The 26,127-nt window shown below is 38.6% G+C and overlaps 4 protein-coding genes across 5 annotated transcripts; 2 read left to right on the top strand and 2 right to left on the bottom strand.

The window, feature by feature from the left end:
- Positions 1 to 302: 302 nt before the first annotated feature.
- LOC311287382 (uncharacterized protein) lies at positions 303 to 2,360 on the top strand. The gene is made up of 7 exons (XM_084404196.1): positions 303 to 350; positions 427 to 508; positions 624 to 965; positions 1,067 to 1,405; positions 1,586 to 1,684; positions 1,791 to 1,813; positions 1,991 to 2,360. Exons 1-7 carry the CDS (start codon positions 348 to 350, stop codon positions 2,105 to 2,107), a joined length of 1,005 nt encoding a protein of 334 aa, XP_084260322.1. The 5' UTR covers positions 303 to 347; the 3' UTR covers positions 2,108 to 2,360.
- Positions 2,361 to 7,674: 5,314 nt separating this feature from the next.
- On the top strand, positions 7,675 to 9,888 carry LOC311287381 (uncharacterized protein). Of its 2 annotated transcripts, none has more exons than XM_084404195.1 (7): positions 7,675 to 7,724; positions 7,801 to 7,882; positions 7,984 to 8,343; positions 8,453 to 8,782; positions 9,046 to 9,059; positions 9,163 to 9,185; positions 9,372 to 9,888. In XM_084404195.1, the coding sequence occupies exons 1-7, from the start codon at positions 7,722 to 7,724 to the stop codon at positions 9,385 to 9,387; spliced, it is 828 nt and encodes a 275-aa protein (XP_084260321.1). In that variant the 5' UTR covers positions 7,675 to 7,721; the 3' UTR covers positions 9,388 to 9,888. The 2 variants fall into 2 exon arrangements, with proteins under 2 accessions (XP_084260321.1, XP_084260320.1); XM_084404194.1 differs by having other exon boundaries at positions 7,676 to 7,724; positions 8,952 to 9,059.
- Positions 9,889 to 12,905: 3,017 nt separating this feature from the next.
- LOC311288133 (uncharacterized protein) lies at positions 12,906 to 14,936 on the bottom strand. Its single transcript, XM_084405380.1, has 6 exons — positions 14,822 to 14,936; positions 14,376 to 14,726; positions 13,929 to 14,282; positions 13,722 to 13,829; positions 13,493 to 13,563; positions 12,906 to 13,372 (listed from the first exon to the last, which is right to left on the bottom strand). The coding sequence occupies exons 1-6, from the start codon at positions 14,865 to 14,867 to the stop codon at positions 13,283 to 13,285; spliced, it is 1,020 nt and encodes a 339-aa protein (XP_084261506.1). The 5' UTR covers positions 14,868 to 14,936; the 3' UTR covers positions 12,906 to 13,282.
- Positions 14,937 to 16,957: 2,021 nt separating this feature from the next.
- On the bottom strand, positions 16,958 to 19,123 carry LOC311286916 (uncharacterized protein). Its single transcript, XM_084403362.1, has 6 exons — positions 18,984 to 19,123; positions 18,541 to 18,888; positions 18,098 to 18,451; positions 17,833 to 17,943; positions 17,536 to 17,600; positions 16,958 to 17,447 (listed from the first exon to the last, which is right to left on the bottom strand). Exons 1-6 carry the CDS (start codon positions 19,027 to 19,029, stop codon positions 17,331 to 17,333), a joined length of 1,041 nt encoding a protein of 346 aa, XP_084259488.1. The 5' UTR covers positions 19,030 to 19,123; the 3' UTR covers positions 16,958 to 17,330.
- Between the last annotated feature and the right edge of the window lie 7,004 nt (positions 19,124 to 26,127).

Raw genomic sequence — 26,127 nt, 5'->3', positions numbered from 1 at the left:
TGATGCCCTTAAAAGGAATGTTTTCTGGTTACATGCTTCTTTGAAACATCTTATTTCCTGCTTTTGATCTGTGTCAAACCACTAAATGCATTTTTAGTAGCAAAAAAAAACATATTAACCAGAGTTTTCAGAGAGGCCAAATTTAGTTGCTAAAAACTGGATAACTAAGCAATAGTATTTATAATGCATTTCCTAATAAATGAAAGAGGTTTTTTGGAGCAATGGAAAGATGGTTGGGTTCGATTTTTTTCTAGACATTTTGATGTGGCGACGGTGTGTGACGGCAGAAAGGTTAAGGTGAATGTGCACATGTGCCTCAGTTGACTGAAGCAGAGACAGATGGACACATGGTAAAGACACAGTCTAGTGATCTACCCTTATTCTTTAGCGTGTGTGATGGTGTGGCTCATTCGTTTGCTTTTTCAGGGGAATTCCAAGCCTGAGGATAATTTTGGAAGACGACTGATCATGAGATATTACTTCATTCTTTTGCTTTCCTCAACAATATGTAAATATAACTAAATGCTTATGCTTTGTAAACATATAAACAACTCACCTATTTAAACTTTATAACACATTCAACTTCAAGCATTCAAGTATCTAATGTGTGCTTCCTTTTGCAGTCTGTACTTCTGAAGTGAATGTTGTTCAGCAAGATTTAAAAATAGTTCAGTCTGGAGAGGATGTGAACTTAACCTGCAACTTTTCAGAGTTTCTGGAATCAACAGCATGGTTTAAACAGACGGCTGAAGGAAAATCTTTAAATATTGTGTCTTTACACTATAAACAACCCACTTGGAATAAGGACTTTGAGAAAATGAATCGTTTTAATGTTACCAAAGGAGATAAACATTTTAATCTGATAATTTTAAAGACAAAGCCTTCAGACTCAGCAACATATTACTGTGTAGTCGCATCAAACTGGAAGATTGGAATGGGTGCAGGCACTAGATTACTTGTCAGAGGTATATTTTCTTGCTTATTATTTATGTTTTGTGGGGATTGTGTTGGATGACTATCGGCCTTGTTTTTCTATCAAGTGTCCCTTATATGTCCCTTTGTCAAGATGCAGCCGTAGCACACACAACTCTTCAGCAGTCTTTAATAGACACGCTTCATCCAGGGGATTCAGTGAATTTGCAGTGCAGCATCTCCAGTGAGAGTTGTGCTGGAGAACACAGCATCTACTGGTTCAGACAAAGCTTGGGAGACTCTCAAGGAGTCCTTTACACCAAAGGAGAGAGAAATGGTCAGTGTAAGAACAGCAGTGAGTCTCAAACGCAGAGCTGTGTCTACAATCTCCTCAAGAGCAACATCAGTGACTCTGATGCTGGGATTTACTACTGCGCTGTGGCCGCATGTGGAGAGATACTGTTTGGAAAAGGAACTCAACTCAATTTTAGAGGTAAGGTGAAATGCAAATGTCTGGTTTAAGATGTTGAGATATTTGGTTTGATCGTTCCTCTCTGGAAAAGCATTTCATTCATTTACAGGAGTACATGATACCGAACTGATCTAATGAATGTAAAAAATATATAATAATCTAAGCAAAAGATATAAAATCTGTTTGTTTTTATTGCCTTAGATGTGAGTTCAACTCTTTTTGCTCTTGGAATTTCAAACATCATATTTTTGGCTCTTGTTGTTTTTCTGGGAATAAAACTATGCAGGGGTCAGAAAAAAGGTAAGATTTTCTGAATAGGATTAATTTATTATGGTAATGCAATATCAAATTTTGAATAACACAACTGCCATTTATAATGACAAGACGGTTTCTTAATTTCCCAAAGTGCCCACACCACAGGAGAATCAAGTACGTACACAATTATCTTCCATTTCCATCTTTTTCTACATTTTATCAATGTATCTGTTTTATCAATTTAATATTAGATAATACATTTTTCTGTCAGGGTTTTTAAAAACGCATAATGCCACATTATGTGTAATTTTTCCTCTCATAATTGGAGATTCTTTTCTCTCTTGATATTAGAATGAAGCCAGCATGAATTACGCATCCATTAGTTTTGGTCAGAAACCTCTGAACACTAGAAGGACCAAATCAAAGGTCATTCAGGAGCAGTCTCTGTACACTCACTTACAGCAGTAACATCCAGAGGTTTAGTGGAGCATTTCACTTCGACAAATATTTTCATCATGATCTTACAACAACATATTTGAAGACAATACATTTAATTTGGTCATTAATACTCTATTTAATGAGTTTATTGATTTTCGTCATGGTTTTATGTTTTGAAGTCTGTTTTATGAATTCTTTTTTTTTACCGTACAGCACTTTGGTCAGCCTTGTTGCTGTTTTTAATGTGATTTAAAAATAAAATAAAATAAATTGACCTTGAATCTATAATGCCTGTCCTTTATTTCAAGCATTTAAGTGTCAGTTAATTGTTAAATGCTCTGAAAATGTAACTTTAAATATCAGTATCTAACAATGTAAAAAAAGTAAAAATGTAGATAAAAATATGGATTGCAAGATGATAGCTGTTGGTGGCCATATTTGAATGCATTTATATGTTAAAGTGTTATTTTGGCTTTGTACTGTTATATAGCTATATTAATTTGTTAGGCATAGTAAGGATAAGGATAATTGTAAAAGAGAAGTAGTGTGTTTATATGCTCATTTATATTTTTTGTTAATGAATTAATGAATGTATGTTGTTAGACTCTGTTCATTTTGAGCAACTTTGGAATTTCCGTTTTACAGTTTCCATATGAATCACTTGTGTGAAGTAGGCTGTGCTTCATTTGCATCTACTAAATTAATAGCCTGTTTATGTGCATTTGATCAAATGTGTTGTTGTTTTTTTATGATGTTTCATTGCATTGTTTTTATTGTTAACTCAAATGATGGATCCTGGTGCATGTATAGGGTATAGTTCCCTTGCAAAGTATTAGTTAGCATTTAGTTAGTCTTTAACAAGAAAGACTATTTTTTTAAAGACAAACTTGCTGAATGCTGAATTCAACATGGTCTCTACTGCCACCTAGTGATTGTAGATCATTGGTATGAGATCTGATTCTGATGTGGGAAGGGGATCTTATTATAATATCACTGCCCCTTAATCTGTACGTTTCCACCCACGGCGCGCCATTTGGTTTTCGCGAGCGACAATAGTTTAACCAGTTCTAACGCAATGGCAAAAGTTTGAGCAAAGCAAGCAAACTGTTCTGTCGTTGGCTGCAGAGACGAGCACTGAACACTATTTGACCAAAATATGTCACAGCTGTCTTATAAAGACCTCAGGGAACTGTGTCAACGTGTGTAAAAGTTAAACATGACAGTATATGAAAGTCGATGAGATGAATCAATGTAACTCAACAACTATATAAATGTATCCACTTACCATTCAGAAACGTCCAGGTGCGTCTAAAGTTGCAACCTCTTCCTGAGTCTCTCTGTAAGGCTGCACTCCGCTACTGGTTATTTCTGGGTCTTTGGATGAGTGAGATTTGCGTGTTGTTTATTGCCAGAGTATCTGAAGCTCATGTAAAGGATCAGCTCTCTTCTGAACGGGGCGGAGTAGCAGCAGCTAATTTTTATTTAAAGGGACACACACAAAAGGCGAGTTTTTGCTCAAACCCAAAAAGGGGGAAATTTGACAAGCTATAATAAATTATCTGGTGGGTATTTTGAGCTGAAATTTCACAGACACATTCTGGGGACACCATAGATTTATATTACATCTTGTGAAAAGGGGCATAATATAAATATGTCACCTTTAAATCCAATTTTCCCTCTGTTTTGTTCACTCAGAAGTACATCATTACTCACGCTGCACAAATGTGGACCAGTGATGTTGTAACATGTTTGGCTCTGTTAAGTTCTGTCATGACAACTCTCGGGACACGAGTATGGAAATAGAGATTGGCATAGTAATGGATTGGCAATGTTAATGTATTTGGTCTTGGCAGAATAGATCTGCTACGCTGCTGCTGCTACAGAGCAAGTACCGAGACTTGCTACTGCAAATACATTCACAGACATTGCTGAGAGCATGTAAGACATGCTGCTGCTGCTGCACATGTAACAGACACATGTGTACAGCCAATGCAAATAAAAGCTGTTATGCATGGCTGAAAAAACTATTGATACACATTTGTAAACTTTTCACACTACACAGTTGCACAGGGTAATGGGAGAAATAGACAATACAAATATACATGTGCTGTTGAGCGAGAAAACAAGCTGCTGCATCGGCAGATATGCATTTATCTGCATAATGATGACATAGCCAGGAGACAGGAAGGGAGAGAAAAGACACCCCCAAAACAGCAGATCTATTGCCAAAACATATGTAGGGCCTACTTTTTTTCCTTATGGGACCACATGTTTTGCTATCTATGTGTGCCTTGACTACTACAGATGCGCTGTTGGCAGTTACAGCCACGGACGGATGACTTGATGAAAAAATTATATTTTAATTAAATTCGATCGGGTGGCGGTTGAACCAATCAAATGATTGTTAGGCCTGCTGGTATAAAATGAATTGCACTGTCTGCCTGAAAAATAAAAAAACAGGCTCGTCCTAGTCATCACCCTGACGTGACAGTGCGTATAGAGTTAATTAGCCTATAATGTGAATGACTTGTTATTTTATTCGAGCTTTCTTTCTTTAGTAGTAGTAGTAGTAGTAGTAGTAGGCTAAATAGCATTGTGTTGAAATGATGTGCCAAATTGTGTTTTTTATTACAGTGATAAAATTGTACAGTAGCCTAGTCAGGTAAAGTCAAGTTTGCCGATGTGCGTTTTATTTAGGCTATTTATTTATTTTTGTCCCTGTGCGCCGATCGGAGACGGAGTTCACTGCTGATATTCTGAGGATACAACATAGCCAATAGGCTATACTAGTAGGGACTTTAGCCTTTAAATATCTCTGCTGCATTGGATCAGATCTAGAACAGGCAAGAGCTTTCTAGCCTCGCGGCTTTGCGTCAGCAGTGCCTTGCATCGCCCATAGACCTTAAAACAATCAGAGAATGACGGGCAGGTGCGGCTTTGAAAATTGGTCAAAAAACGTTGGTGCGGATGGATGGCGGACGGATGATGAGTTTTGTGATGCGTTTGCGGATTAAATAATAGGCCATCCGCGCATCTCTATTGACTACCTTGCCGACTGGCTTAACACTAGAAATGCATGCTATGTGTTCTTGTGAACAATATGACGTTGAAAGCTGATAGAGATAGGAACCCAGCAACCACCTGAGCAAGTATCATCAATCAAGTCATTTGATAATGATTACATAACCCTTATACTCTTATTTGATAAATTAAAAGCCATTAGGAGCGATAACGAATGACAGCGTGCTCTGACGCTCGATAAACATGTTAGCATAGGTAATGAAACATTACCCTTGAAATATTTTTTGTTTCTGCTAACATGTAATCCCATTGAATATGAATGCTTATTTTACTTTAACCTTCTCATCCATAGACAGCATTTACTCACAGAAATACAAACAATACACCATTTTCTGCTGCATAGACACAACTGCATAGCGCTCCAACTTATGCTTAGTAAAGACTATAAATATGACTATAATTGTACATGACTATACAAACAAGACTATAAACATGATGCTTAGTTTAACATATTGATTGTTCTTTTAGCATGACGCGAACACACAAGCATCTGAATCTACCACACACATTTAGCATAGCTAATGAAAACATTGCTATTGGAAATAAAAGGACGTGTCATTGAAGTTATACCACTAAATATGGTGAACACCATTTAAATCACAAATGCATCACTTTGACTGTTTTCATATCCATGCTAACAGCGTATAAAACAGCAATGACATACAATAGACCGCTGCTGCTGCATGCAGTAAACACTGCTGCTTAAATGCACTGTTGACATGACGCTATTTAAAACATTTCTAACACGAAGCTAGTTTAAACTTGTAAAGATATCTCCATTTATGAATTAATAACCAGACCACACAATATGCGCAGAGATGTGGAATAAAACATCAATCACTTATCTTAGATGTTGATTCCAGATTCAAAGCGCACTGCCATTCTGAAAGCGCACTGCATACTTTTAGTGCTAACAGCAACACACCTGTATTTGTTTGAATGTTGAGCCGCAGCTCATTGGACGCTGATGCAACAGCAACCAATCAGCTGTGCTATGTAGATAAACATGTAAATAAAGACTTATCAGCCTGTACCATCTAGTGTTTCATGCCAGAACTAGGTAATTTCATTGTGTTTTGTTTCAGTTTTCCCTGTTCCTGTTAACCTGTGTTTTCTGTCATTGTAAGTTGACCGAAGGTGTGTTCCGATTAACAGGGTCCGTACGCAGTGTTCAACTGCTCCCTACTTCCTAAGCACGGGATATCCGATGAAGTGGACTTTGCTGAAAATTTGGAACTCCCTAAACAATCATCAAAGAAAGACAATGACGGGGTCGCACAGATTATGAAATAAATATTTCTTTTTTTACTTTAGTTTCAAATTTATCATATCAAAATCATATAATATACATATACAAAACAAACATTATGTATCTAATAAATATAATTTAAAAAAATTAGACTACTTGTATATTTAATTGACTATTGCAGCTATTAATTGAAGCTTTACAATAACTGTCATTCAAAATGAAAATAAATATGATTTGGTTAAGTATGTGTAAATGTGTTCTTAATCAATGGTTTTTATAATTGTAGCTGTCTCATTTTGTGCGCTTTCTTTGCCACGCACAGCTGCATAGTAAACATTCCTGAGGTTCATAAATATTATAGTTTGTATAATAACAACAAAATATTTATGAATACTCTATACGTAAACTCGTCCATAGCAGAGCCATTTAAAAACTCTTCCAAAGGCTCTGCTCCATTTAGACTGGTGACGCAATGCGCAATAACAGTTGGGTGATTTTCACTATCCACTTCCTGTGAAGTGATGTATCGATGTTCCCTTATTCCCTATGCAGTTCACAGTGCCCTTTGAATGGAAAATGTTCACTCCCTTCGGATTGGAATCTCACTTAAGGCGGAATACCCTGTGATGTCCACTTTACAGTCCATGGAATGCACCACTAGTTTTCTAGTGTGTGTCAGTTTGTTCCCTTGGTTACTGATTACATTCACCTGTTGTTCATTTAGTTTTCTCATTACCTCTCCTTGTGTGTTTAAGCCCTTAGTTCTCCTCAATGTTTTGTTAACGTGGTATTTTTGTTTAGTGGTTCTCATTCCTGTTCCTGTATTCTCCTGAGTTTCAGTTTATTAAAAACTATATATATTGTACTCTCCATTGTGTTTACTGATCAGCATATCGTGACATGTATGCATGAGATGCATAACCATGTATTCACCAATCCAGAATAGTTTAACTTGATCATATTTGGATGCTCATCATCGGTAAAAAATAACTTTCTTGTGAGGCCCTTTAAAGGTTTGTCTTCTGGTTACATGCTTCTTTTGACATCTTATTTCCTGCTTTTTCCCTTTGTCAAACCACATCAAGCATTAGCAATAAAACAACATATTAACCACATTGTTTAGAGAGAGGCCAACTTACTAAGCAGTAGTATTAATAACATCTATCTAAATAAGAGATTTTTTTGGAGCAATGGAAAGATGGTTAGGTTAGACTTTTTTTAGCCATTTTGATGTGGCGAGGGGTGTGAAAGCAGAAAAGTTAAGGTGAAAGTGCACATGTGCCTCAGTTGACTGAAGCAGAGACAGATGGACACATGGTAAGGACACCGTCTAGTGATCTACCCTTATTCTTTAGCGTGTGTGATTGTGTGGCTCATTCGTTTGCTTTTTCAGGGGAATTCAAAGCCTGAGGATAATTTTGGAAGACGACTGATCATGAGATATTACTTCATTCTTTTGCTTTCCTCAACAATATGTAAATATACCTAAATTATTTTTTAAACATTAAACAAGTTACCTATTTATTTATTAACACTTTCAACTCTAAATGTTACTTTTGTGCTCTTGATTTTGCAGTCTGCTCCTCTGATGTGTCCTCTAATGTGGATGTTGTTCAGGAAGATGTAAAAGTAGTTCGAGCTGGAGAGGATGTGACTCTTACTTGCAACTTTCCAACGCTTCTGCAATCAACAAAAGCATGGTTTAAACAGACGGCTGATGGAAGATTCATACAAATTGTGTCTTTATATTTAAATCAACCACCCAGCTGGAATAAGGACTTTGAGAAAATGAATCGTTTTAATGTTTTCAGAGGAGATGATCGTTTTAATCTGATCATTTTAAAGACAAAGCCTTCAGACTCATCAATATATTACTGTGTCGTCGCATCATATCACAGCATTGGAATGGGTGCAGGCACTAGATTAATTTATGAAGGTAGGTTTTACTGCTTGTTATTTTAGCTTTGTTTGATTTGTGGAAACTTTTTTTTTTTTTTTTTTTTTGGGACTTTACTATTTCTGTTCCTTTTATGTCACTTTTCAAGCTGGACACACAACTCTTCAGCAGTCTTTGATAGACACGCTTCATCCAGGGGATTCAGTGAATTTGCAGTGCAGCATCTTCAGTGAGAGTTGTGCTGGAGAACACAGCGTCTACTGGTTTAGACAAAGCTTGGGAGACTCTCAAGGAGTCCTTTACACCAAAGGAGAGAGAAATGGTCAGTGTAAGAACAGCAGTGAGTCTCAAACGCAGAGCTGCGTCTACAATCTCCTCAAGAGCAACATCAGTGACTCTGATGCTGGGATTTACTACTGCGCTGTGGCCGCATGTGGAGAGATACTGTTTGGAAAAGGAACTCAACTCAATATTAGAGGTAAGGTGAAATGCAAATGTCTGGCTTGAACTGTTGAAATGTTTAGCTTTATCTGCTATCTGGAAAAGCATTTGATTCATATACTAGAGTACATGATACCAAACTTAAAAATCTAAAAATCTAAATCTAAAAAATGTTTTCTAAGAAGATCAAATAAATTTTGTTTCAGTGAGTGGTGATGTGAATCCAACTCTTCTTGCTCTTGGAGTTTCAAACATTATATTTTTTGTTCTTGTTGTTTTTCTGGGAATAAAACTATTCAGGGGTCAGAATAAAGGTAGGACTTTCTGAATAAAATTATTATTTTTATTGTAAAGGAAAATGTTGTAGAAATTGAATTACCATTTATAATGACAAGACTGTTTCTTAATTTCCCAAAGTGCCCAAACCTCATGAGAATCAAGTAAGTACACAATTATCTTCCATTTTAGATATTTTCCAAATCTTTATCAATGTATCTGTTTTATTACTTTCATGTTAAATAATATATATTTTTTCATGGTTTTTAAAAACTTTAGGTGTATATTATGCCACATAATGTGTAATTTTTCCTCTCATAATTGGAGATTCTTTTCTCTCTTGATATTAGAATGAAGACAGCATGAATTACGCATCCATTAGTTTTGGTCAGAAACCTCTGAACACTAGAAGGACCAAATCAAAGGTCATTCAGGAGCAGTCTCTGTACGCTCAGGTCAGATCACAGCAGTAACATCCAGAGAGGAGCATTTCACTTCGACACAAATAGCTAACAATGTCATCAAATAAAGATTTCGAGATTAAGTGTCCATATTTTAATGTCTTTGTATGTTTAAGTGTTATTATGGCTTTGTACTGTTTATTGTTAGATATATGCATTTCTTTGGCATAGTAAGGATAATTGTGGGAAAAGAAAGGTAGTTTGTGTTGTGTTGATTTTATGTGGATTAATGAATGTATGTTGTTAGACTCTGCGTTGTTCTTTTCAGGTCAACTTTGGAACTTATGAAATGTTCCATTTTACAGTTTCCTTATGAATCACGTATTACTTGCATCGTAGCCTATGCTTTATTTGCATCTACTAAATTAAAGTGTATGTGCATGTAATGTGCATTTGTTAAAATGTGTTTATGTGTTATGTTGTTTTTATTCTGTTAACTCAAATAGTGGACCCTGGTGCTTGTATAAGATACAATTCCCTTTAAAAAGGACTAGTGCACATTTAGTTGGTATTTAACAAGAATTCTTAAAGGGATAGTTCACCCAAAGATGAAAATGTTGCATCACTTTAGGCCCTTTCACATGGGACGCGGCAAGCGGTGGAATCACTGAGCGGCTGCTGCTTTCTCTCGTAGTGGAAGCGTTTTGTGCGGTTGAGGTGGTGCTCGCTTTGCGATCTTGGGGTGGATGTTGCCATATTTACAATCATCAACAAAACAAAAAGATAAATATATCTTAACAGATTTTTTTTATTTTTTTTTATTGTGGTGGTGGTGTCATTATTAATTATTGTCATTAATTATTTATCAATAATATATATATTTTCAACACTCTGATATAAGTTTAGTAAAATGTTCTATGATTGGTCGTTAATAACCTGTTCGATGATTGGTTAAAGCGGCCACTCACAAAAAGATAAAATATTTTTATATCGTGAAATATAATAATATTGTGAAAGCCGCTTGTGAAAGTGGCAGGATTTTGGGTGCAAGAGCGTTTTGCCGCTTTCCACATGTCTCCGATTGAAAATTAACTCGACACTCGCGAATGTCGCGTCCTGTGTGAAAGGGCCTTCACTCACCCTCAAGTTGTTCCAAAACTCTTTCTTCTGTTGAACAAAAAACAAGATATTTTAAAGAATGTTTGTATTCAAACAGTTGACGGTAGCCATTGACTTCCATAGTAGGAAAAAAATACTATGGGTGCCTAAGTCAAACCCATTCTAAGTCAGTGGGTGCCATCAACTGTCTAGTGACCAGGGCGGTTTCTTCATTAGGGCGACAAGGCGAAGCACCACCACATTTTTTCAATCACATTCGCATTCAACCACAGAGTTACGCAAGAATTATATAAATCACCCAGATCTTCACATAGACTTCCATACATAATTATTTTTTTTTTAACTGCAGGCACTGCAATGCATTCTCTATGGGTTCCGGGAGGGCTAGCACTAACGTGCTTTCAACATCAGACATCAGACTTAACTTGTGCAGCGATTGGTGGGGTCAAAATACCTCTATTAATAATCTTTAAGCTGAAGTGACATTCAGTAATTTCCTCAGTGCAACTTACATTTCACGGACATATTCTCCATCTGTAAATGTTAGAAAGTCAAGCAAAAAAATTCCATTTTGCTGTCAGGAGTGGATGAGCCTTTCTGCAAGCTAAACTTATGTGATCGAGCGCCACCGCGTGCATGCACGTCAAACAGATGGAGTGCAATAGGAGCGCAGTAATTCTGACTAAAATATACATTAACACTAAAATATAAATATATTTTGCTAAAATATTTGTTGTTGAATATTTGTTGTTGGTGAACAAATGTGCTAGGCCTATAGAATTTCAAACCTACAAGTGTATTTTAGGCTATTTATTTTCACTTTTAGTTTAGTGAATTTAACGTCTTCTTTAAAAAGCATTATTTTGTTTTTAGATTGTAATGATACAATGTGATTTGACCCATTTTTTGCACATAATAGATACTGCAAGGTTAGGCCTACTACATTCACAGTGGCTGAGTCCCAATTTGCCTACTTATACTACGACCTAAAAGTATGTACTTTTTTTGTGAGGAAAAAGTACATACATACTTTTGAGTGTGTAGCAAAAGAGTATGCACGTTCTGGGACATACTTCGATGACGTCATGCAACGTGAACGAGAACGTGGTTGCCTAGTTACACACACCGCGACTGTTAACAAAACATTTTACATTTCATTCATTCTTATATGTCCAATATAATTTGATTTACTATTCCCATCTTTTTTTCCACAATACATTTACAAACGCAGGTCGTTTGTGAGGCGGCTGGTTCTGACGTTCATGTGCAATGTGTGTAACGAAAACTACTTATTTTCTGAGTTAAAATATTTAAAGTTTACAGTATAACTATTGTTTAACGTATTTTATACTTAATTTTATACTTTATGTAGCAGTATAATACTCAAAAATACCCCGATGAAAATGAACCATGCTTTTACTATAGTAAAAGTGTAGTAACCATGCAGCTCAGACTCATCTCTTCAATCGGACTCGATTGTTCACCACACCGGCTTCCATGTTTACATCACCACCATCACCACAAAGCTCCTCCCTCCCGCACGCAATGGGTTGTGGGCAATATTAGCCGTTAGAGTGTGCATTGATCTGCACTTCGAATTCTAACCGTAAATAGTAGACCATCCGGGTATCTTTGGAATACTCATTTCAACATACTACGATTTGGGGTGTACTAATTCTAGTTTCGCATACTATTTAGGACGGATAGTATGCGAATTGGGACTCAGCAAGTGTTTGTTTTCATAGCCTTTAATATGAACATTGTAGGAGAATATTGAACAGGATATGATTATTATTATTATTATTATTATATATTCAGATCTTTTTTCACTATGTTTGTTTTCATAGCCTGTAATATGAACATTGTAGGAGAATATTAATCAGGATATGATTATTATTATTATTATTATTATTATATATATATTCAGATCTTTTTTCATTCAAATAGAAAAAAAAGTAAATACTGAGATTATACCATACATCGCCATTTAGCCCAAAAATACAGATTTTTGGCTATAGCCTATTGCCCAACCATATACCTTATATATTATGCTTTAAATGCAGAATTTTCCATTTTTAGCTAAGCAGTAATAATAATACGTTATCACTGTTAAATGGTTATTTAACAATTAGCCTACATTAGTCTACATACAATAGAAGAAGAAAATTCATACAGGTTTGGAACAACTTGAGGGTGAGAAGGTGACGACAATTTTTCATTTTTGGGTGAACTATCCCTTTAAAAGAGGAACTTGCTGAATGCTGAATTTAACACGTGGTCTCTACTGCCACCTGGTGATTGCAGATCATTGGATCTATTCACCTTCTAGTTCACAACAGCAAAAACACACAGAACACAGCAATTCATATGGAAAGTACTTTATTTATGCCATTATATATGAATACATTTATAAGAACAAAAGTAGCCTAATTGTACAGTGGTGGCATAGACAGAACGCATAGAATGTTTAAATTATTGTAGATGTTAATGTTTATTACATGAACAAAGCAAATAAAAATGTTTATACATGCAGCATGTAATTATTGCAATAAGATATTGAGGAAAATATTTACTGTGACTGTTTTTTTTAGTCAATACAATATATCAGCCCCCATTAATAACTATAATTACTGATCAAAAATAATTTTCAGAATTGCTCAAATGAAATGATGGTTATTACTGAATAATACAGCTAATATACAGCCGGTTTGTGTTTTTGTTTTTGCCATGGTTTTGACATGTCAAACCTGAATATCATATCTCTGTTGTTTCTCTTCACTCTTCGAGTGTTTGGTGGTGATGGGTGAAGGCCAAAAGTTCACTTCCTCATACTACACAAAAAAAAAGAACATTCCAGACAATATAATTTTAATTTCCACAATATTATAGTGATAAATCATCATTAATGTATTATAAGTGGTTTTACATCTGGAGAGTTTCATTTGACAAACCTGAATTATTGACACATCATCATCAGTAATCTGGATTTGCTGATATTTGCCGTCTATTGCATTAATAGACTCTATAATAAAACACACAATGGTTAGCCCTCACATAAATAATCTAATTCTAATATCTGACAAATAAAATGTTATATTAAAAAAAGTATGCAGAATATTTAAACTAGATCATGGAATTACTACAATGCCGTAACAAACTGTTGATTGTAGAAGCACTTACCTTTCCTCCTCATGCAGCACAGCAGAATATTGATCGTAACGTTTGATGTCAGCAGCACCGTAAGGCCAATTATAAAGATTAATTGTGTGTTCTGGCTCTTGAAGTTGTCTAAATCATTAGAAACAATATTTCATATATACTGAATAACACATAATATGCACTATAGGGCTGATATTTTCTATGCGATGTTGAAAAGCTCAAACTTACCAGGATTCAGTTTAGGAACATTTCCAAATAAAGCCTCTCCACATGTGGCCAGAGCACAGTAGTGAAATCCAGCATCTGAGGAACTGAACGTTTTCTTTGGGAGGTTGTACACACAGGTCGGTGAAAGACAGCCAGCTCCAGAGCTCTCCACACACTGATCACTTGTGTTTCCATGAATATAAATGGATCCTGAAGAAGATTCTCCTGATCCATGTCTGAACCAGTAGAGACGATGTTCACCTCCACCACTCATGAACTGGTTTTGGATTGAACACTGTAGAGGCATATTTACCGCAGACTCAACTAGTTCAAGCTTGGGCAGCTGTAGATGAGTGGGTTTGCTGGTTTCAGCTCCTAGAATGGATGATGTTTTGTATAAATAACTGTTTTATTCCCAATATCATCATTATAAACACTTTAACATGAAGGAGACATGCACTGACTCACCTTTAATAACCAGACGAGTGCCATTTCCAAAGTTAAGGGTATTAGTGAAAGATGTTGCACAGTAGTATGTGGCTGAATCTGATTGTACGGTGTTCATAATCTTCAGATTAAAAGTGTCAGTCACTCTTGACACTTCAAAGTGACTATTGTCAAATTCATTGTGAAATTGGCTTTCTGATGAATGGAGAAGTGAGGAAGCGATGAGACGTGGTTCTTCTCCAGTGACTTGCTTGTACCATGAAGCCAGATTTATTTGTTTTGTTGAAATGAAGCAGGACAATACCACTATATCTCCTTCATGAACTAACAAAACTGAATCCAACTGTATGATGTTTCCATATAGTCCCGCCACTGTAAAAGAATTAACATTGTGAATCAAACAACTAAAACGAAACATTGATATCAGACTAATTAGAAAAAATATAATTATTGAAATATACACTTACACATTTCCGTTAACAGTAAAACCATCACACACATTTTTTTATCCATTTTCTTCTTAGTCTGAGAAGCTCAACCAAAGTTATATAATGTTGTAGCCTATAACATATGTCTTGAAGTGCTGCACTGTTACATGATTCTGTTCTGTTAGCACTATTACCCGTTTCCTGACACGCAACCGCAGATTAGATTCATGCAGTGCTAAAATACAAACCTGGCCTCATTATTTTAACAGTTGTGTTCTCTCTTTTACAGTGACTGGTTTTATTTAAAGGATGCGATAATTACAGATGCAATTAATGATTCAGTGTCAAATAGTCCTGTGCACATACATTGTCAATACGATAAAATTAGAGTTGAGACTGTTATCTGTTAATCTCAGCTCAGTTTTTTTAAGAGTTTACTCTTGCTGCCCTTTAGTCTATCTTGTGTTAGATGTTATCTGTCTTGATGGCCTCATTTTCTTTCCCGCAGCCACTGTATTCACCCCTGTTTTCTCACATAGGCTTAGATTTGTGAAGAATACAATTCACATTTTTTGAGTTTGCATGTTCCAAAATCAGAGTTTATGTTGTTTTGATTTTGAACAGATACTACAAATCTGTCATTGATATACAATACCTCCAAACCTATATGAATGTAACTCATCTTTGCACTGATTATATGGTCTCTGCTGCCACTTTGTGGTTTTTGGATGTTGGTGCAAGATCTGTTAGTTTAGATAGGCTAATTGATTCTTAAAGCCATTTATTTTTCTAATTTTTAATATTGATTTGAATTGTTTCTTCTCAAAAATTGATTGATACTAATACAGTCTTTTCAAGGTCAAATGTTACTTATGACTTATAAAATTACCACTTTAGCTTCAAATAATGTCAAAACAAGCATTTGTGTATTGAGCAAGTAAAGAAAAGTTGTTGCCTCAGTCAGAACAACGGGACTAATGCTGCTTTGACGTGCTATAGGCCTATAGGGATCATCGTAAAAAGTAGTTTCCTTGTTAGAAATTGGACATGAACGCCATCTCGAGTCGTAATTACCACTGGGAAGCTCGGGAATAATTTTGATAGGTGGTAGTCCATAAACTTTAAACATGGCGGAGGAACCCAGGTAGGCCTATTAGTTTCTTCCACAACAGCTACATCGCCTTGTCTTCTCGTGAAATTGGTTCATATTTATATGAATAATCATTTAAAGCGTACCCAGACAGCAACATAGTGTCGACCCAGATCCGGCCCACATCTGGATCGTGTGGAATCCACTTGTACCAGATGTAGGCCGGATCTGGGCCGACACTATGTTGCTGTCTGAGTATTGTACAGCGAAAATAGCCTGAATTTGACCGAAATTCCAAAATCAGCAGCAAGCTGACTATCAAGACAGCGAGGTGAATGTTTGTATTGTTGTCAGTGAATGACGCTAAATATCATTTTGGCTTTAGTGCGATTTCCCCAATAAATAGGCAAGAATAAACCTGGTGTTCATGGCCATGATTCCTGTTATTTCCTACTACAAAGCACTTGAATGCGAAAGCTCGTAAGTTGTAGGCTAATCTCGACTACAGAAGTGGGAAGTCGGAAATATCCAAGTATAAAGTCCATTCTAAAGGAATGTGTTATTCATTTTTTAATAAATATTTATTGTGCAATAACCTACGATTTGTGTGAGAAGAAATTATAAAATCAGCTTAAAAAAAAAAAAAAAAAATTGAATGTAATTACTAATAAAATAGAATATAATAGCAAATAACGTAGCCTACCATATTATCAAAATGCTGTTTCATAGCATCATTATTTCAATCACTTTTAACATTCATTTTACATAATTATTGTATTGCATGTATGAGAATAACCTTGTGACGTGAATGACTATTACTATTATCTCGCTACAGCTGCTTTACAGCAGAATTTGAATTTGTCTCATAGTTGATGAAGTTTGCATCAGTAATTCTGTTAAATCCTGTTTATTATTGTGCAGCTGCTTTGAAACAATTTGTATTATATAAAGTGCTATAAAAAATAATGGTGACTTGACTTGAAGGAGAAGAAAAAATGTGAAAACTGGCGTTTAGGATAGTGTCTTTGTGGCGTTTGTTGCTATAGTATTTTGTGAGAACATTTAAACTAAAAAGGAGCCTTTAGCACTTTGTACCATACCTTTATTTTCCAGAACATGTATTTGTAGAACATGCATTCCAGAACATGCATAAATTGCACGTCCTTTGCACATAGCCTCACCCACATACAAACATATACAAAACAATGCAAATAAAATAAAAAAGGTTGCTGGACAATAGCAGCTAATTGCAAGTAATCAGATGACAAACAAATATTTATGATGATATTATCATATCTGTACTTCTCATTGTGTGCTTTTGCCGTTTTTGTTGCTAGTGCCAGAAAAGTTAAAGTAAATCTGATATGCTTTTTTTGTTGTTTTGGAAGGGAAAGTAAATATCTGTGCACACAGAGCAATATAACTAAATGCTTGCAAATATGGTAATATAAAGTTTTTTCAGCTTTGCTGTTGACATGCTAAACCAGAATACAGTGTGTCTTCGGGGCTGCTCATCCTCTTCACTCTTGAGTGTTTGCTGCCGGTTAGTACAGTCGCGTAAGTCAATTCCCTGTTCTAAAGAAAAAGCAGATTTCCACAGAGTTATTTATCATATCACTCATTGTAGATGCATTATCAGTGGCTTTAATCTGTTTTCGATTACCTGATTTATTGACACATCATCATTATCATCCCCATCAGTAGCCTGTATTTGTTGAGATTTTCTCCCTGTTTTAAATAGAGATATATTACACTTTGAGAATTCATCTTTAAAAGAGAGAACGGCATTGCTTACACATGGCCTTAAAAAAGAAATGTTCAAATATTACAGCATTTTTTTATTATTATTAAGGAAATAATCAAACAAAAATACACTATTGATCAGGTAATTCTTACACTATTTTGTAACAATATTAATATAAATTACGCTCTTTACAGATAAGTGAATAAAAATTCTTACCATTTTTCCACAAGCAACAAAGCAGTATGTTGATTGTAAGACTTATTACCAGTATTGCTGCAAGACCGATTTGAATGAATTGTATTTTCTGGCTCTCATTTGAGTCTAAAGCTTGAGAAGAAAAATACGTTTTTGGTTTTATATTTTTGTAAGCTGAACATTATTTAGGTCTGTTTTCTCTGTTCAACTCTTACAAACCTCTTAACTAAAAACATGCCATTTTCAAATATAAGTACCGAAGAAATAATCAAATGTTCAAACTTACCAGGATTCAGTTTAGGAACATTTCCAAATAAAGCCTCTCCACATGTGGCCAGTGCACAGTAGTGAACTCCAGCATCTGAGGAACTGAACGTTTTCTTTGGGAGGTTGTACACGCAGGTCGGTGAAAGACAGCCAGCTCCAGAGCTCTCCACACACTGATCACTTGTGTTTCCATGAATATAAATGGATCCTGAAGGAGATTCTCCTGATCCATGTCTGAACCAGTAGAGACGATGTTCACCTCCACCACTCATGAACTGGTTTTGGATTGAACACTGTAGAGGCATATTTACCGCAGACTCAACTAGTTCAAGCTTGGGCAGCTGTAGATGAGTGGGTTTGCTGGTTTCAGCTCCTAGAATGGATGATGTTTTGTATAAATAACTGTTTTATTCCCAATATCATCATTATAAACACTTTAACATGAAGGAGACACTGACTCACCTTTAATAACCAGACGAGTGCCATTTCCAAAGTTAATGATATTAGTGAAAGATGTTGTACAGTAGTATGTGGCTGAATCTGATTGTACGGTGTTCATGATCTTCAGATTAAAAGTGTCAGTCACTCTTGACAGTTCAAAATGACTATTGTCAAATTCATTGTGAAATTGGCTTTCTGATGAATGGAGAAGTAAGGAAGCGATGAGACGTGGTTCTTCTCCAGTGACTTGCTTGTACCATGAAGACAGACTTTGTTTTGCTGAAATGAAGCAGGACAATACCACTGTATCTCCTTCATGAACTAATAAAACTGAATCCAGTTGTATGTTGTTTCCATATAGTTTCACCACTGTAAAAGAATTAACACTGTGCATCAAACAACTAAAACGAAACATTGATATCAGACTAATTAGAAAATTTATAATTATTGAAATATACACTTACACATTTCTGTTAACAGTAAAACCATCACACACATTTTTTTATCCATTTTCTTCTTAGTCTGGGAACAGAAGCTCAACCAAAGTTATATAATGTTGTAGCCTAAAACATGTGTCTTGAAGTGCTGCACTGTCACATGATTCTGTTCTGTTAGCACTATTACCCGTTTCCTGACACGCAACCGCAGATTAGATTCATGCAGTGCTAAAATACAAACCTGGCCTCATTATCTTGACAGTTGTGTTCTCTCTTTTACAGTGACTGGTTTTATTTAAAGGATGCGATAATTACAGATGTAATTAATGATTCAGTGTCAAATAGTCCTGTGCACATACATTGTCAATACGATAAAAATTAGAGTTGAGACTGTTATCTGTTAATCTCAGCTCAGTTTTTTTAAGAGTTTACTCTTGCTGCCCTTTAGTCTATCCTGTGTTAGATGTTATCTGTCTTGATGGCCTCATTTTCTTTACCACAGCCACTGTATTCACCCCTGTTTTCTCACATAGGCTTAGATTTGTGAAGAATACAATTCACATTTTTTGAGTTTGCATGTTCCAAAATCAGAGTTTATGTTGTTTTGATTTTGAACAGATACTACAAATCTGTCATTGATATACAATACCTCCAAACCTATATGAATGTAACTCATCTTTGCACTGATTATATGGTCTCTGCTGCCACTTTGTGGTTTTTGGATGTTGGTGCAAGATCTGTTAATTTAGAAAGGCTAATTGATTCTTAAAGCCATTTATTTTTCTAATTTTTAATATTGATTTGAATTGTTTCTTCTCAAAAATTGATTGATACTAATACAGTCTTTTCAAGGTCAAATGTTACTTATGACTTATAAAATTACCACTTTAACTTCAAATAATGTCAAAACAAGCATTTGTGTATTGAGCAAGTAAAGAAAAGTTGTTGCCTCAGTCAGAACAACGGGACTAATGCTGCTTTGACGTGCTATAGGCCTATAGGGATCATCATAAAAAGTAGTTCCCTTTCGAGGGAACTCGCGATGCGTCAACGACGCTTTGGGAACGCCTCCGCGTTATTACGTCTGAAGCACGTATGTCAACTAGTCCAATAGGAAGAATGAGCGTCACGGGCGGGTGACGTCATGACCAGGAAAGGATAAAAGCACATCCGGTGCAACCGGCGCTAGCTTTTCTGCCTTTTATATGTCAAAACTGTCTGTATATTTACTGTTTGTTTGTCACTATATATATATATCACTATGGCGAAACAACTATTCAAGGCGTGTGTTCCTCCCTGCCCTCGTTTCCTTACGGGTGGGGATACACACGATCTTTGTGTAGTTTGTTTGGGAGCGGAGCATGCTATGTCAGCCTTCGAGGGGGCTGACTGTCAGCATTGTGAGCTTCTCCCGCTCCGCATGCTCCGCTCCCGCCTGTCCATGTTTGACGAGAGTGGACAGGCTCGCGAACCTCAGGGTGCTGGACCCGCCGCTGCTGAGGCAGCCCGGAGAAGGCAGACCTGGGGTTCGCAAATGGATCTCTCGGCGGGGTTGGAGACGGGCTCTGCCTTATCTCCTCCCTTACCCGGGGGATCCAGTGCTCTCTTGCCGGTGTCGGAAGCCCGCCCTGCGGTTTCTTCTGCCCGGGAAGAGAGCCCATGCTTCAGTGCTCTAGCTCCGAGGAGGTAGATGTGCTGAGCATGGCTAGTGACACAAACACACGAGAAGAAAATACGCCATCTTCTCCCGCACATGATGAGCTAGTGGAGGTGATTACACGCGCTGTTGAGAAATTAAATATTGAATGGCCATCTGAGAAAAAAGACACTCGCCCCAAAAGCAAGCTTGACGAGCGTTTTTTATTATCTAATATATCATCTCCCTCACGGGCACTTCCATTTTTTCCCGATCTGCATAGTGAGCTAAGTAGATCATGGAATAAGCCATATTCGTCACGTCTCTTCAGTCCTCAAGTGCACACATATTCTGATATAAGGGGACTGAAGGAATATGGTTACGGGTCGATGCCCCCGGCAGAACAGACGCTCGCGAGCTATCTGTCTCCCGGGTCAGCATCGTCCCTGAAATCACCCGTGTTGCCCACTAAACCGCTAAAAAATACATCTGCACTAGTGGGCAAAGCTTATACAGCAGCTGGTCAAGCTGGAGCCTGCCTGCACACTATGGCAGTGCTTCAGGCTTATCAAGCAGATTTATTAGGGGATATTGACAAGAGTGAGGGGGTCAGTCCCGACGATATTCGAGAGCTTCATCGGGCAACTGATCTTTCTCTCAGAGCTACGAAGGAGACCGCTCGTGCTATTGGGCGGTCTATGGCAGCCCTTGTAGCTACTGAGAGACATTTATGGCTTAATCTAGCTGAGATTAAAGACAAAGATCGTGCTTTCTTATTAGATGCTCCTATCTCACCATCTGGTCTTTTTGGCGATGCAGTCAATACGGTTGTTGAACGTTTTCAAGAAACAAAAAAGCAATCTGAGGCATTTAAAAAATGTATCCCTCGTAAAGTCAAAGCCCCTGAGGATGCTGGGCGTGAGCTTCCTCAAACTAGCACAAAATATACTCGTGCACAACAAAAAGAGAGTGTCGCGTCTCGGGCTCCCCCTATGAAACCTTGGGGACCGAGCCGTCAGTCTCAGCCAAAGTCTTCTAAGTCGAAGCCGGATCTGAGGACCGTTCTTACGGCTAAGAAGGCTCAAAAGAGGTCCTGACGCTCTCAGTGTCAGACCATTGAGGACAGCCCCAGCCGGGGTGGAACGGTGTTCACCTCTTTTTACGGTGCCCGTTCCATTTCGGGGTCCTCAGGGAGCCGTTCTGCCAACCCTGCCACCCTCGGTTCCAGCGAGCGGCTTCCAGCGAGCTTCTGAATCAGCGTCAACTCGACGTTGCGTCAGACTCGCGCCCTCTGAGGGGGGTTCAAAAACAGTCACTTCGGTTGTTTCCTGCCAGTATGCTTCAGGTCACCGAAGTAGCTGTTCCTTTAATACCAGAGGCCAGTCTCGAGAGACTGGTACCCTTAGTAGATTTTCTGACAGAGTGGAAGAATCTGACGAATATATCTCCATGGGTCCTGCAGACAATAGAGAAAGGTTACAGAATCCAGTTTGGTTCTCCTCCGCCTCGTTTCAACGGGGTGTTACTCACGTTAGTACACCCCAAGCAGGCTCTGGTAATGGAGCAAGAAGTAAAATCTCTTTTAGAGAAAGAAGCTATAGAGCAGGTGTACTCGCCCGACAGAGAATCTGGGTTTTACAGCCGATACTTCATTGTTCCGAAAAAGGATGGGGGGTTGCGTCCCATTTTAGATCTTCGTCTGTTGAATCGTACAGTCATGAAACTCAAGTTCAAGATGCTCACACTCAAACAGATCGTGACTCAAATCAGATCCGAGGACTGGTTTGTCACGATAGATCTAAAGGACGCTTACTTCCATGTCTCCATCCTCCCTCAACACAGGAAGTTCCTGAGGTTTTCTTTCGGGGGCAAATAATACCAATATCGGGTACTTCCATTTGGCCTGGCTCTATCACCCCGCACGTTCACGAAATGCGTAGATGCAGCTCTGGCCCCGCTCAGGCTGCACGGCATACGCATTCTGAACTACATCGACGACTGGCTTATTCTGGCGGAATCAGAGCAGTTAGCGGTTCGGCATCGAGATGTCGTCCTCGCTCACATGAAGAAATTGGGGTTGAGACTCAATACCAAGAAGAGTGTGCTATCTCCATTACCTTGTGCCTTGGTTATATGGAGGAAACACTGGTTCCTATCCCAGGGTCCGGTGTTGGGAGCTCTTTGCCATCGAGTCGCGATCTCGACAGATGCTTCCCTCACCGGCTGGGGAGCGGTAATGGAAGGCCGCTCAGCTCAGGGTCTGTGGAGGGGTCATCATCTCTCGTGGCACATAAACTGCCTGGAGATGATGGCTGTCTTCAATGCGTTGAAACATTTCCTTCCAGACCTGAGGGGCCATCATGTGCTTGTCCGCACAGACAACACATCGGTGGTCTCTTATATAAATCGTCAGGGGGGTCTGCGCTCGCGTCCACTCTGCAAACTGGCGCACCAGATCCTCCTGTGGTCTCTGGGCAAATTACGCTCTCTGAGGGCAGTGTATATACCAGGGGCTCAGAATATAGGAGCAGACTCCCTGTCGAGGCAGGGGCTGAGGCCAGGGGACTGGAGACTCCATCCCGAGGCGATGGAGCTCATATGGGACTTCTACGGCCAAGCAGAAGTGGATCTTTTTGCATCTCAGCATACGATGCATTGTCCACTGTGGTTTTCCCTCACTCAGCCAGGGGCTGGACGCAACCCCCTGGGGCTGGACGCTATGGTGCAGACATGGCCGAGGCTACGTCTGTACGCGTTTCCCCCTGTTGCTCTGCTCCCAGGAGTTCTGGAGAGAGTCCGCCAGGACGGAATAAGTCTACTGCTAGTAGCACCACGTTGGCCGAGCCGGGTTTGGTTTACGGATTTAATTCATCTCCTCGACGGCCCTCCCTTGGAGATCCCAATCAGGAGAGACCTTCTGTCTCAGGCAGGGGGCACAATATTTCACCCCCGGCCAGAGATTTGGAAACTATGGGTTTGGCCTCTGAGGGGGCCCAACTTATAGAGAGTGGTCTCTCAACTGAGGTTGTTGAGACCATTCTTAGCTCCAGAGCTCCAGCTACGAGGAAATTATACGCACTTAAGTGGAGAGTTTTCACTTCTTGGTGTCACCAGCATCAGTGGGATCCAGTTAACTGTTCAGTAAACACAGTACTTGAATTTCTCCAAGATCGCTTTGCATCAGGTTTATGTCCATCCACCTTAAAAGTCTACGTGGCGGCCATTGCGGCTTTCCACGCCCCGGTGGGTGGTACATCATTGGGTCGAGACCCCCTGGTCATTCGTTTCCTTCGTGGCACCTTGAGGCTGAGGCCTGCAACTCGCACTAGGGTTCCGGCCTGGGACTTGGCGATTGTTCTGGAAGGTCTTTCAGGGACGCCCTTTGAGCCCCTAGAGTTAGTTTCAGAGAAATTTCTGACTTTTAAGACCATATTTCTTCTAGCGATCTCATCTCTAAAAAGAGTCGGAGACCTTCAGGCCCTTTCGGTTTCTCCCTCCTGCCTTGAATTTGCACCTGGGATGGTCAAGGCATTCTTATACCCTAAACAGGGATACGTCCCTAAGGTGCCAACCAATATTCCTAGGCCTATTGTGCTGCAGGCTTTCTGTCCTCCTCCTTTTACATCTTCGGACCAGGAAAAACTGAATCTTTTGTGTCCAGTGCGAGCACTCGACACTTATGTCCACAGGGCTGCCCCGTGGAGAAAATCTGATCAGTTATTTGTCTGCTTTGGATCACCTAAGAAAGGTCTTCCAGCCTCTAAGCAAACAATTAGTAAGTGGATAGTTGAGGCTATTTCTCTTGCCTATGAGTCCTCTGGCCAGCCATGCCCTTTGGGCATGCCATACCCCTCATTCTACTAGGGGTATGGCGGCTTCTAAAGCCTTATTATCTGGGGTTTCTCTTCAAGAGGTTTGTGATGCGGCAGGTTGGTCTTCTCCGCTCACATTCGTGAGGTTTTATAGCCTGGACCTGGCTGCTGCCCCAGGTTCTCAGGTGCTTGGTACTTAAATTGCCGACAGTTTTGATACAGGCAATTGTAAGTCTGGCGTGTTGGGTATTCTCGTTCCCAAAGCGTCGTTGACGCATCGCGAGTTCCCTCGAAAGGGAACGTCTCAGGTTACGTCTGTAACCCTAGTTCCCTGAGAAGGGAACGAGACGATGCGTCGCCCAGCCATACTTCCTGCATCCCTGTAATCGACTTTGCTTCGGCTCTAGAAGCTAGCGCCGGTTGCACCGGATGTGCTTTTATCCTTTCCTGGTCATGACGTCACCCGCCCGTGACGCTCATTCTTCCTATTGGACTAGTTGACATACGTGCTTCAGACGTAATCACGCGGAGGTGTTCCCAAAGCGTCGTTGACGCATTGTCTTGTTCCCTTCTCAGGGAACTAGGGTTACAGACGTAACCTGAGACGTTTTCTTGTTAGAAATTGGACATGAACGCCATCTCGAGTCGTAATTACCACTGGGAAGCTCGGGAATAATTTTGATAGGTGGTAGTCCATAAACTTTAAACATGGCGGAGGGACCCAGGTAGGCCTATTAGTTTCTTCCACAACAGCTACATCGCCTTGTCTTCTCGTGAAATTGGTTCATATTTATATGAATAATCATTTAAAGCGTACCCAGACAGCAACATAGTGTCGACCCAGATCCGGCCCACATCTGGATCGTGTGGAATCCACTTGTACCAGATGTAGGCCGGATCTGGGCCAACACTATGTTGCTGTCTGGGTATTGTACAGCGAAAATAGCCTGAATTTGACCGAAATTCCAAAATCAGCAGCAAGCTGACTATCTAGACAGCGAGGTGAATGTTTGTATTGTTGTCAGTGAATGACGCTAAATATCATTTTGGCTTTAGTGCGATTTCCCCAATAAATAGGCAAGAATAAACCTGGTGTTCATGGCCATGATTCCTGTTATTTCCTGCTACAAAGCACTTGAATGCGAAAGCTCATAAGTTGTAGGCTAATCTCGACTACAGAAGTGGGAAGTCGGAAATATCCAAGTATAAAGTCCATTCTAAAGGAATGTGTTATTCATTTTTTAATAAATATTTATTGTGCAATAACCTACGATTTGTGTGAGAAGAAATTATAAAATCAGCTTAAAAAAATAAAAATTATTGAATGTAATTACTAATAAAATAGAATATAATAGCAAATAACGTAGCCTACCATATTATCAAAATGCTGTTTCATAGCATCGTTATTTCAATCACTTTTAACATTCATTTTACATAATTATTGTGTTGCATGTATGAGAATAACCTTGTGACGTGAATGACTATTACTATTATCTCGCTACAGCTGCTTTACAGCAGAATTTGAATTTGTCTCATAGTTGATGAAGTTTGCATCCTTGTGCAGCTGCTTTGAAACAATTTGTATTATATAAAGTGCTATAAAAAGTAATGGTGACTTGACTTGAAGGAGAAGAAAAAATGTGAAAACTGGCGTTTAGGATAGTGTCTTTGTGGCGTTTGTTGCTATAGTATTTTGTGAGAACATTTAAACTAAAAAGGAGCC

The sequence above is a fragment of the Rutilus rutilus genome (genome assembly GCF_951802725.1).
Source record: "Rutilus rutilus genome assembly, chromosome: 3".
Classification (NCBI taxonomy): Eukaryota; Metazoa; Chordata; class Actinopteri; order Cypriniformes; family Leuciscidae; genus Rutilus; species Rutilus rutilus.
Note: the sequence above shows the minus strand (reverse complement) of the source record. Positions and strands in the feature narration are given on the sequence as shown.